Source organism: Trachurus japonicus, chromosome 1, assembly GCF_045865225.1.
Source record: "Trachurus japonicus isolate A0001 chromosome 1, Traja_1.0".
Lineage (NCBI taxonomy): Eukaryota > Metazoa > Chordata > Actinopteri > Carangiformes > Carangidae > Trachurus > Trachurus japonicus.
The window spans coordinates 30,350,182-30,363,232 of NC_140907.1; the positions used below are offsets into that span (position 1 = coordinate 30,350,182).

Genomic DNA, 13,051 nt, shown 5'->3' on the forward strand with positions numbered 1-13,051 from the left:
AAAAAAAAAGTAGTGTTGAGTGTCTAATGCGCTTGAGCACAGAGCCAAAACAAAGCAGTGGGACAGATAAAGACAAAGAAGCGTGGACACTCTGAAGTTTGTGTTCATCTTATTTATAGTGCGGCGTCGCCTCAGAGACGCTCCGCACGCTGCAAACGGACAAAAAAAGAAAACAACGTGAAACAAAGTGAGGTCACCACCGACCTACGGTAGTTTAGACACTGCTTTAAATATGTGTGTTGGACTTTTATTATTATTATTTATAGACGAAGCGTCATCTGATTGAAACAAAGAGCTCGGCTTTGTCTTTGTACTTTAACTTTTATTTTTAGCTCCGTTTGTGGGGAAAAAAAAAAAAAAAATCTCATCAGCAGAAAGATGGTGTGCAATAAATGAGAGGATAATTACCTTCCTGAAAATGTGACAGGAGTCTGACGGTAGTTCCTGATAATAATTAACTGTTTGTGCTTTAATGCTGTTTACAGCCTATTTTTGCACTAATTAGTATAGATAGCAGCAGATAGATATTGTAAAGGTAGATACAGGTGCCTTATGATTCCTGTTTGTGCGTTTTTCGAAGCGTCTCTGGGTTTGTTCTGCTCTGATCCTTTTGTGAAGATCGCCAGTCGTGCTCAGCCTGAACGGTGAAGTCGTACTACGGTAAAAGGAGCCTTAAAGTGTTTGTGCTGTGCAGACGGCCGAGTCTGCAACCAAAACAAAAAGCCAGAGAACAGAGAGTTCAGGAGCTGGTTGAGGGAAGTTTTTCACCCTCAGGCGTAATCAATCATTCATTCATTCATTCATTCTGCCTAAATTTGACCTTAAAGCTGTGGAAACGTGAGCCGACGGGTCTCCTTGCACCTTATGCAACTTTGGATAATCGTTTGTCTAAAGGAATCATCAGTGCATGTTGTTGTGTGTTGTTGTGTGACGTTAACTAACGCAAAGAAAACCCAAAACTCTTTTTTTTTAGTTTTTGTTTTTTTTAAGCGCATGTAAAGACACCGGTATATAGAGTGTGTTTTACTGTCATGTGTGTTGATGTAACTGAAAATTGTGACATTAACAGCTGAAGCAATGCGTTTTCAATTTTTGTGTAACTGCTTACATGTGATTTTATGAACAACATGAAAACAACATGAAGTTTTATTTTATTTGGTTGCGTAAAATGTCGAAGAAATTCAATAATGTCACTATTGTCCTAAAATTTGAGGCAAAGAAAATCCTTTTTATTATTATTATTATTATTATTGCTAATGTATGTAATTATGTTTTGAGCCCAGATGTGATCAACAGATTATATTTGAATAAATTTTATTTTCATCTCGCCTGCATTCGACGTGTTGAAGTGCATGACGCGCCACTAGAGGACACAGTTTCTCAACGCTGTGCAGCCTGTTGGGGTCATTTCTCACAACAGATGAGTGTGTGAAAAAAAAAAGGTTATTACGCAACATTTTGCATATTAGTCAGTTTAAAATGCTGAAAAACTTGAAATGCTGTTGGTTTTTAAACTAAAGCAGAAAATTTGAGGAACTGTGAATAACAAAAAAAGAAAGAGTTCACTTACTCTGCAAGTATCATTTATGACTCTGCATTAAACAATCAGCAACAACGGGTCTAAAGTGCTGGAGTTTAATCTGTGGACAGTTTTATTGTAATATTTGGACGTGATTGTCTTATCTGTATCTTTAAATACTGTGGCAGAGGGAATTACAGCCTGAGGCGGCTCTGTCTTTTGTTACCGTTTATCTTATCTATTTTAGTCTTGGAGGTTTTAAAAAGGTTGAAGTCTCGCTGAGTTGGCTCTAAATTATGAGTCTAAACTCTTTTTTTTTTCTGTATAATTTCCTCCCTCCCCATTGTCTTTGTGCTTTTTTTATGACTTCCTCTTCTTCCCTCCATGTGAGAAATTGAAATATATAGCATCCTCAAGTTTCCACCCTTTAAAAAACAAAAGAAAAACCCACTGGTGGTGATGTAATACTGTAGATAAGAGAGAGTCAGGATGTGTGTGTCTCTTTTTAATTGCTTGTGCGTCCGTCTCTCCGTAGTAGAAACTAACCAGAATACAAGAAGTGAAGAAACTGATTGATCCAAAGCTTCTGACGGGATCTCATGAAACTAAACAAGTATTTGATTGTCTAATACACATACTCGCACACACAGACACACACCAGCCCCCGTTGAAAGTGAAAGCAAACGGCTCGTTGTCGTTCCTCCTCCTCCTCCTCCTCTTGTGATAGCAGAGCCTGAATTATCCTCCATCCACCAACTGATGGACTCGATACGATGGATGGACGTTGTTTTTATGGCTCTGTGCAAACGTTCACAGGCGAGCTAACTGTTTCCAGATGGCGGTTTGTGTAGAGCACGTATATCATTCAGCAGGAGCGAGGGAGAGAGGGAGGGAGGGAGAGAGAGAGAAAGAGAGAGAACAGCGGGGGTCTGTCAAAAGCATTCTGCTCTACTGACGAGGGCATTTCCTGTCTGGATTTGGGAGGATTAAGTATTTGGTACGTGGGGGGTGTCAGCATGTGGAGCGAGGGAGGAAGCGCTTCAGGACTTCACTGGACTTTCAGGGAATTTCGGGGGAAAAACTGAAACAGATTTTTTCTCATTTATAGAAAAAAAACACAAAAAACAAATTACAGTCAGGGTTTACACATGGTTTAGAAAAACTCCAGTATTGCCAGATCAGTGTTTCAGTGACTGAGTTTGCCTGCTCCGTCAAAGTTTGAGTCATAGTTATGGAGCTTTATTTCAAACACAAAATAAGCATGAAACATGAAATCTGTTATTTTTCTATTATGAAATGTCAGTTTGATGTTTTTTTTTACTAGCAGCTACCATTCAATCATGTTTTACAGACGGTGATTGTGCTTGAGTCCGGACTAGGGAGCCATAAAAGGACTAAAAGCAGCTTCATTGTTCGATTTGTGCTTTTCTTTTTCTGTCTAGAGGTTTTCTTGAAAGAGCACAGCAAGCTACAGCTCTTTAAAGTGTGTGTGTGTGTGTGTGCTTCATTCTTCTATTCAGTTGACCAGGGTTGTTAAAGGGATAGTTCAACATTTTGGCAAATTGTCCCATTGCCATAATCCCTATAGTCATAGCAGTAGGTTTGTTACCTTTAGTTGTCGATGCAAGCTATTTTTAGAACGGCGGAGCAGAGCCGCCGGAGGCTAATGGGATTTCTTGGTTTCCCTCATCAAACTCATCAAATACACAATCCAACAACTCCAAAACGCTCTGGTGGACAAGTTGTGACCTGCACATTCACCACGCTATGAGATAATAACAGAACGTTACGAGAAGGAGTTGTTTTAGAGGTAAATACATGCAAAACCGCTGATGCGTGTTGCCTTCAGGGACAGTTTTTCAGCAAGCAGTCTCTGTATTTACCTCTAAAACACTGCACTGACAAATAATGGTAACAAACCTACTCCTAAAACTATAGGGATTATGGCAATGGGCCAATTTGCCAAAATGTTGAACTATCCCTTTAAGTTTAGTTATTTCTTTGGTGCAACTTCTGACTTTGAGTTTTGAGCTTTTCAATGTGTGATCAAAGTTTGATTTTACCGGTAATTAATGATCAACCCATGTCATCATCATCATCCTCATTCAGGGGAAAACCCTCAAGGGAGAGGTTTAGATTTAATTTGCTTTGCATGACTCAGCTCGTTTCAAAAAACATTCATTAAAAAAAACTAGTAGAGCATTAGTGTCTCTGTGAGGCCGCACTGCTCTGAGCTAAATTTGAATATCATCATGGTAGCTACAGTAACATGCTGACACAAGGAAGGGAGAATATTTAGTGCATGTTTAGCCTGTAATATACAAGGTATTTTAACTAAAGACGGTTTAGAAAGTAGTAGATTATCTTTGATTTTAACATTTCTGAGCCAGCCTCTAGTGGTTGTTAGAGGAGCTACAGTTTTGTTTTGTTCATTTGTTCATTTATTAATGTAATGTCACAGTAACAGCAGTGAAATAGGTTGATTTCTCCATTTCAGTTGACACATGTTGCCACTAAAATGCAACAAATTATGCAAATACAAGATAAATGTTGAATTTAGACGCAGAAACTATTCACACTTTGTAATAGGACAGGATCTTTCACTATATATCTTTTAGTCTTAAGTTCTTTTACTTTCTTCCTCACTTTGTTTAGATAAAGCCACTTGAGTTTGATTGTTGCAGCACCGTCTCATGACAACCAGCCAAACACAGACCCTCTTATCAGATTTCCATTCCTTCCTTTTCCTTTCTTTTTTCACTTAGCCTAACTCTTGTGCTTTAGGTCACACCGTGATTATTCAAGTCTGTGTCAGTTCCTGAGAGTCTTACACATAATATAACCTAATATTTCTTCTCCCAGCTGATGCAACCTCAGCTTTAATTCATCTCGGATGTTTCCATTGAACATTTACAGACGGATCATATGAAATGCCCGCATCTCTCAAGACAAGTAACATCTGATGGTGACAGGACATGAAAACTGTAGAAAGAAGTCGTTTGACCTCCTGACATAGAGGAGGAAATGATATTGAGGAACGTGTGGTTTGAAACGTCACTGTCACAGCGTGTACGTGCACGTTTATGCAAAGGATTTGAACATCGTGATTAATGAAATCATGATAAACCACAAGATTTCCATTACACGGTTAAGTGGCACTGTGAGAGTCGATACAAACAGTCACAACAGAAACAGCTGGACGAGTGTTAGTTTACAATGTACAAAATAACATTAGTCTCAAAATGAGAGGAGGTGCTTTGTACCGGATTTAGCTCACTAGCTACTTTCCATCTGTAGGTGAATAAGAACAATAAAAAGATAAAAATATTTAGCTTACATAACAAAACAAACACATACACATGTGCATATACACCTATACACATGTCACAAACATTCAGGTACAAAACACATTTCATAACAGAAGGAAATAGGAACATACAGTTATTAAAATACTTCATACTTTGACAAAGTTAAAAATAATTTAGGTTTAAGATTAATGTAATATAATATGATCCAATGTTAGTGTAAAATATTGATCAGTGCAGCTTTGAAGTGAATGAGTTATGGCTAATCGCTGTAAACCACAGGAACCATTCAACATGAATAATTACATAACTGAAAAAGATTTTATCTCTTAAAGGGCCAGTGTGTAAGATTTCACAATGTTCAATGTGTGTAGAAATGTAGGCTAATGTAAGTGTGTAATTTAATGAAACTATAGTTTCTGTAAGCTTAGTATGGGAGCCTACTCCACAGTTAAACCATGTTGTACCAGCATGTTTATACGGCGGCCTAGAGGGGACAAACTAAATGGCTCTAAAACTTGTTTTTGGTTTTATGTTACCTAAAGGCCGTTTACTGTAGTTCTCTTACAAGCTTGCACAGGTGAGGTGTGTTCACCTGGCTGTAATCTAACTGCACACTGCTCCTTTAATGAAATATATCTTATTTGTTTAGTCTTTTTGTAGATAACCACTTGGCAGCGTTATATCTTATTTGTTTGGCGGCATTTACCCAAACTAATCACCTGTATATTTTTGTCAAAAGATTAACTTTATTTATCCCCGGAGGGAAATACATTCTGGACAGGTAGTGCAACATAACTTCAAGGCAGATGCACAATAATAACACAACCAATTCAACGCAACCTTCCAGATGATTTCACAGAAATGTGCAGATTAACCTGCAAACAAAAGACAAAAACCAGAACAACATCTGAGTGAAGAGGGCGAAGCAGCAGGAGTATGTTGGTAAAACAAAGCGCTGTCTCTTTATTTTCAGGCTTGAACACCTCATGTGTGCAGCAGATATCAGGTAACTGGGTGAAAAGACTCACTCCACCCGCCTCCTCCAACACACCCAGTGGAGACAGGACGGGACAAGCTGAGTCACACACACAAGCAACAAGCAGCAACCACACCTGGTGAACTGGTTTCACTCTTCGCCGTCTTGCGTTGACTGAAATATAAATATATAAATATCTACACATCATAACCCTTGAATAAATACAACATCATCATCATATATAGCAACACAGCAAATAACACAGATACTGCAACACGTGACTTATGGTAACTCAGATCTCTTTCCTTTTCTGCACGTTTTGTATTTTTAATGACCTGGGGAGGAGTTTACGTTGCATAATTGCACACATGGAAGTTTTTAGGTGTGTGCTTTTGTGTAGTTTTGTTTTGTTTTGTTTTGTCTGCACATACAGCTTCTCATTCTCCCATGTAACCCCGGCCTCCATTGCAAAATCCTCATTAAGAAGCCAAAAAAGAAAAAAGAAAAGAAAAGATGTAATACTCCTCCACCAGGATCACAGTACAGGATGAACATAAAATATAATTTAGTAGCCTAGGTACAAAAAAGAAGAAGAAATGTTACAATTCTGGGGTTTCTGACTGTGGTAAAAATAGTCTCATGACCTCATTATGTGTAAATATAGACTAGTAGTCGAGCCATGTGGTTTGGTTTACACAGACACACACACACACACACACACACACACTGGTCTACTGTGTGTGTGTGGGGTCCAGTGTGACACATATACATTAAATAACACAACACAAAGAGTTAAAGGAAAGAAGAGGCAGTGTGAGCTCCACCCATATGCAGCGTCATAACCGACCTTTCACAGGTGTCTGTCACGCTTTGGTTTCTTATCACTTTATGTATGTGGAAGGGGGGAAGAAGGTGATTCCCGCAAACACACACACACTCACACACACACTCTCTTCTGGTCTCTGTCACTTCCCGGATCGAGCTTGTCCAGGCTGCTGTGGAAAGTTTCTGAAGTTTGCAGTTGCAGAGAAAGAGAGGGGAAAGAGGAAAGAGGGAGGAGAGAGACACACACACACACACACGCACACGGAGAGGAGAGGAGGGGGGGAGCTCGGTGAGTCCACTGCGGCGCCGCTGCGCTCCTCACTCGGCTCCAGCAGAGAGCCAGCAGCAGCAGCAGCAGCAGCAGCAGCAGCAGCAGCAGCAGCGTCGGTCCTCGGCTGTGACTGACTGACTGTGAGCCCCGACCAGAGGAGGGATGGCGGCCGTGAAGGCGCTGCAGCAGTGGTGCCGGGTCCAGTGCGACGGCTACCGGGATGTGACCATCACCAACATGACCACGTCCTTCAGGGACGGGCTGGCTTTCTGCGCCCTCATCCACAAACACAGACCGGAGCTCATGTGAGTATAGTAGCAGTAGATTAGGTTACTGAACAGGAACCGAGGCAAGTTGTATTGCAGTTTTCGATTCATATTATTGTCAATACTTAAGCTGCAGAGTTAATGAATCCTGGCTGATGTGTTTTAAGAGAAGAAGTGGAGGTTTTGGTTTTGCTTTCAGCTGTGTCTTGGTGGTGGTAGAGACCAAAAAGTTGAGCTTCATGAGTTAGACTGACTGCAGCAGGAAAAGCAGGATCAGGAGCTCAGCTGTGTGAGGAGGGAGGGAGGGAGGGAGGGAGGCCAATGAACACCCCCCCCCCCCCAGGTGGTCTCCAGAGAGGGACACCAACCACACAGAGCTGGAGAAGCCATGGTTTTACATTTGGACTGTAATGCAACTTAACATTTGAATCACCTCTATGATAATTTCTGATGCATAGCTGTGTTGAGAAAGACCTGATAGTACTCATAAGGGGAAACCATGCATATCTAATCAATGGGCTGTAGTACTGTGTGTGCAATGCATTGAATGAGCTTGGTGGTGGCGTTCACTGACCTGAAGCCTGATTTGAAACTCGCTTTTTTACGAAGAAAAATGTGACATGAACTGTAGGCTAAGGCTGGACGAGACCCAAAAACACATGAAAACAAGACGCTCTGGTTGTGTCTCTCTCTGGTTTTGTTTGTTTGTTTGTTACACAAGCTCCCTTTTGTTCGTCCGGTCTCGTTCATTTTTCTTTCGCCAACATCTTTGTTGAATCTGGAGCCAGGATGAAAATGTTTTGGAATCTAGTTGTTGGTTTTCTGCCAGAAAAAGGGAAAGTTGTAGAGGCTGCAGATGATCATTAGCCTATACCGTCATGATTAAATGAACATTATTGAGTTTAGCCTACAGAAGTTCAGAAAGTAGTGAGTTTTTAATGATTGTTTATCTACTGAACATGATTTTAACTTCATCTAGTTTGTGTTTATGTCTGACATCCCTTTGAATCTGAAGCCAGAATCTTATCTTAAATCCTTTTATCTTTTTAAAAGTCATGCTGTCCTCGGTTTTGGAAACCTAGAGCAAAGAATTTCCTCTAAAATTAAAGTTTATATTTGTACTTGACAACTGTTAAGTGTTTTTGGCTCGAGGATGGTCTGAATTAGAAGTAGATATTCCAGAGACTTGACTCATCATCACAGTCCGTCTTCGGCCTGTTTACACATAAGAGAAGCGTGGTTTGGTTCCTGAGGGCTCATCATGGCCGACGGTGGTGGCGGTGGTGGTGGTGGTGGTTTTGGTTTCAACAAAAAGCCACAGCTTGTACCAGTTTGTACCAGCATGAGGGGCACATCTCCTGTTTACATACATTGATTAAAGGCTTAGTTCCAGTTTATTCAGCGTAGACTCATCCATGACGGTGATGATGAATGAATGCAGGCTTGAGCTTTATGTTAGTTTCACTTTTACAGCATGAGATCAGTGACCCGCTGGTTGTGTAAGACACTGTCAATGTCATGACACACACACACAGACACACACAGTACAGTATGTAGAAGTAGAGGGGCTGTGTATGACTAAAACACACATGTTCTGGTCGACGCTGTTTGTGGAGACATGAATGAGGAAGAAACGTTGGATCACATGTGTTTTGTTACTCATGTGTTTTGGGTTTTATTTTGTTTTTGTCATCTGTTGCAGCAATTTTGACTCACTGAGGAAGGAGGACGTCTACGACAACAACCACCGGGTGAGACGTGTTCATGTTCTGTCTTTTGACCTTTGACCTTTGTGTGACATGAGTAGTTTGTTCATCATCATCAGGCTCATGTTGATGCATTGTGGCTCCATGGACGGTGACGTTTATCAGTCCACCGCTGATCAAGTCTGAAACATATTGATTGAGTTGATGCGTAGTTTGGTACCTTCACTGTTGACATCTGTAGTGTTGTCAGATCAATTACTGGCAGGAAATCCACAAAATCTGGTGCCAATAATCAGGTTCAGAACTTGTGCTTTGCATTTGGTGCAATTTAGCAAATGTTTCTAAACTGGTGTTTATTTCAAAGTAGCATGTCCGAAGTACAACCTCACAGAGATGCTAGTGTAGCTGTTGGTATCAACATGAAATAATCCCATTCATAAAGCATTGATGTTATGTTATGCTACAATATTAAAGGGATAGTTCAACATTTAGTCAGATTCTCCTCTTACCATAACCCCTATAGTCACAGCAGTAGGTTTGTTACCTTCAATTATCGGTGCATGTTGTTTTGAGAGCGGCGGGGCAGAGACGTGAGCTGCTCAGTGAACACACTCATCAAATACACAATCCAACAACTCCAAAACGCTCTGGTGGACAAGTTGTGACCTGAATATTCACCAATAATCATGTATGATTAATGTAACATTGCAATACGTGAAGCAAATACTCTGAACTACTTGCGCTTTTGAAATCACCCAGCAGCCGTGTCTGGATTGTAGATCCAGCTACGCATTTACCTCCAAAACAACTCTGTCTCGTAATGTTACATGATAATCTCATAGCGTGGTGAATGTGCAGGTCACAACTTGTCCACCAGAGAGTTTTGGAGTTGTTGGATTGTGTATTTGATGAGTTTGATGAGGGACAAGGGACCTGTACCGTTCACCTCCATTGTGTTCACTGAGCAGCTCACGTCTCTGCCCCGCAGATCTCAAAACAACATGCACCAATAATTAAAGGTAATGAACCTACTGCTGTGACTATAGGGATTATGGTGATAGGTGAATTTGCCAAAATGTTGAACTATCCCTTTAAGTACAATGACGCTCCAATGTTAGATAAAACAATGTCAACATAGCAAACAAACAAATAATTAAAAGCTTGTGAGGACAGATATCTGTTTAGTCTACATTTAAAGGAAGATATTGTTGGAGTCAGGCAGAGTTCAACAGGAAAAGAGTTCCACAGCGTCAAACTATAATAACTAAAAGCAACCTGAGCTGATAGGTATAGGGAAGCAAGCACCATTAAGGTCTTTAAAAACAGTAAGTTAAAATCTTAAAATCACTTCTTTTTACTTAACCGGTAGCCAATGGAGAGAATTTAAAACTGTAACAATGCTACAATGCTACAATGGTAGGCACATAGTATAAAATACCATGGGAAGTACTGCACTATACTAGGAACAGTAATGCAAAGTAGCATAAAACCTTACCGTGCAACAAAATAATGCTGGGTGCAATGATGATGTTTGATATTTTTGATATGATACTAGTTTGATATCTTAGTTCGGACATGGAGAAGTGAACTTGGCAGTATGACATCATGTGACATCTATATTGAGTTTAAACAAGAGTTTAAGTTAGTAAAGTATTTATTGTGTTCAAATGAAAAGTATAGACAGGCCACTTTAGAGTAAACAATACAAGAATACCAAAAGTTATTGGAAGGTATAAAGGACTCGATAGAAGTCGGAGGTTATGTGATCTATGCAAAGATGGCCAGATCGGTGATGAGTTCCATGTTTTGTTTGAATGCAAGAACACATGCATTGTCTATCTAAGAGAAAAATACCTCCCTAAATACTATGTTCGTCGCCCATCTATGTTTAAACTAATTTTGTTATTACAGTCTGATAAAAGAAAAGTTATTTATAAGCTAGGTGCTTTTCTGAAATGTGTTCTCCCTCTGTTTAAGTGATAGTTTTTGCTCTGTCCTGGTCAGAGATGTATGTACAAAGCATGTACAGCCCCACTGTCTCTTGCTATGTCTGATTATTTGTACTGTTTTATTGTTTGTGCTCCATCCCACTTGCGTGGTCGTGAGAAATAAATAAAGTAAAGTAAAGTAAAGTAAAGGAAACATGAACAAATCTTTAATCAAATAACACCAAACAGGTCAACACAGTATTGAAGGGATGGATTGAATAAAACACACTCAGAGGCCATTTTCTTAGCTACACCGAGATAAAACGAACACAGTCTGAACCTCCTGAAGTCTGTGATGTGGAGTTTTTGCTGTTGATTCAACTCTATGATGATGAATCTGGAGGCTGCAGTTTGTCACACTGGTGAACTGTGTTGCATTATCCTGACAGATGTTTTGTATTTTGTCCATCACATCTGTATCAGTAGCTTCTTTGTTCGTAGATTTAATATCCCTTAGGTATATAAACCATCATGATTCCCAGCCTGGGATTAAGTGTGTTTGCTAAATTACATTTTAAATCAACATCCACTTACTTATTTTAATTCAAATGCTTTCATCTGGATCTCATCATTTTCAGTCGATGCGATGTTTTGTCAGTTTTGTCAGCATTTGACCCTTTTAGTTTCGTTGGGAAACATAAACAGAATTTCAGGTATGTGATAACAAACAAAGTTGATGATGATGATGATGATGATTATGAAGAAGATTGTGAAATGCAATAGAAAGAAAGCCCCAGAGAAGCTGGAACATTAAATGGACCTTGAGTTGAAATTGTGTTTTGCCAAATTGGATTTCCTTTGGTATTCAGCTGCTGTTCAGACAAAACAAGCGAGTTGGAGTCATCGTCGTCGGCTTTTAATAAATCACGATGGACGTTTTATACAGCTAATGATTCATAGATAAATCAATAATGAAAGTAATACCTTGCAGCCACCGAGCCGAGCCTGCACCGATGTGTTGGCTCTGGATGTTGCATCAGCACCTCTGGATGTTGGGCAACTGCATGGGAGTTTTCAGAATTGAGCAGAAGTTCGAGAGCAGCAGACGAGTCGTTGCCAAACTGCGAGTGTTTCAGTGTGGGGGCTTTTGACTCTGGCTGCTTTGTTGCATTCTTTACTTTTTCTTCCCAGCGCTTCGTGATTGGACTCTGAGCGCTGGTGGGACTGACAAAAGCTCAACATCACAAACTCCTGCTCTTTGAACTGTGATAGAACAACAACAGATTTAAAAGAAAAAGGAAAAGAAAAGAAAAAAAACTGCAGCAACTGTCTGAAGCTGCTCTAGTCTGAACTGAAACAAATAGCAGGCTGGTTAAATAATAATAATAAAAAAAAAAAGCTCTAAGAGAGTAAAGTGTCATAGGTCACAGCAGAATAAACAGTTGGTTTTATTGGTCCCTCCCTCCCTCCCTCCCTCCTCTGATTACTGATTAAATTCTGCCTCTGGTTTGTTTCTTGTTTTTTTGTTTCTGCTTCCATGGTATCGCTGAATGTGAGTCGACTCTGGGAAGTCCTGACTCACCTTTCTACGCACTTACCTCATGAGGTGTAGATGTAATCTGGGGCCAGAAATAGGCTGAATTTAAGGAAATTCACTGGAGTATACAAGAGTCAAGTCAACATAAAAACAGACTGGGGCACTCAAGATGAAGAAGTAAAATTAGAAACTACACTAATAAGAGGAAGGGTATCTAATGAGTCAGTTATAGGCTCGTGCAAAGAGGTTAGTTTTAAAGGGATAGTTCAACATTTTGGCAAATTGGCCCATTGCCATAATCCCTATAGTCATAGCAGTAGGTTTGTTACCTTTAATTGTCGGTGCAAGCTATTTTTTAGAACGGCGGAGCAGAGCCGCAAGCTGCTCAGAGCTACGCTACGGAGGCTAATGGGATTTCTTGGTTTCCCTCATCAAACTCATCAAATACACAATCCAACAACTCCAAAACGCTCTGGTGGACAAGTTGTGACCTGCACATTCACCACGCTATGAGATAATAACAGAACGATACCAGACAGAGTTGTTTTAGAGGTAAATGCAGAGACTGCTTGCCGAAAAACTGCCCCTGACAGAAACGCGCATCAGCGGTTTTGCATGAATTTACCTCGAAAACGGCTCTGTCTCATAACGTTCTGTTATTTTCTCATAGTGTGGTGAATGTGCAGGTCACAACTTGTCCACCAGAGCGTTTTGG

The 13,051-nt window shown here is 40.2% G+C and overlaps 1 protein-coding gene across 2 annotated transcripts in view; it reads left to right on the plus strand.

Annotated features, from left to right (window-relative positions):
• Positions 1 to 7,040: 7,040 nt before the first annotated feature.
• The window catches only part of micall2b (mical-like 2b), a 30,973-nt gene continuing 24,962 nt past the window's right edge, over positions 7,041 to 13,051 (plus strand). For both annotated transcript variants that reach the window (XM_085784794.1, XM_085784803.1), the window contains exons 1-2: positions 7,041 to 7,204; positions 8,868 to 8,916. In XM_085784794.1, coding sequence (XP_085640920.1) covers positions 7,062 to 7,204; positions 8,868 to 8,916 — 192 coding nt within the window. In that variant the 5' untranslated portion in view covers positions 7,041 to 7,061. The remainder of the gene's footprint in view (positions 7,205 to 8,867; positions 8,917 to 13,051) is intronic.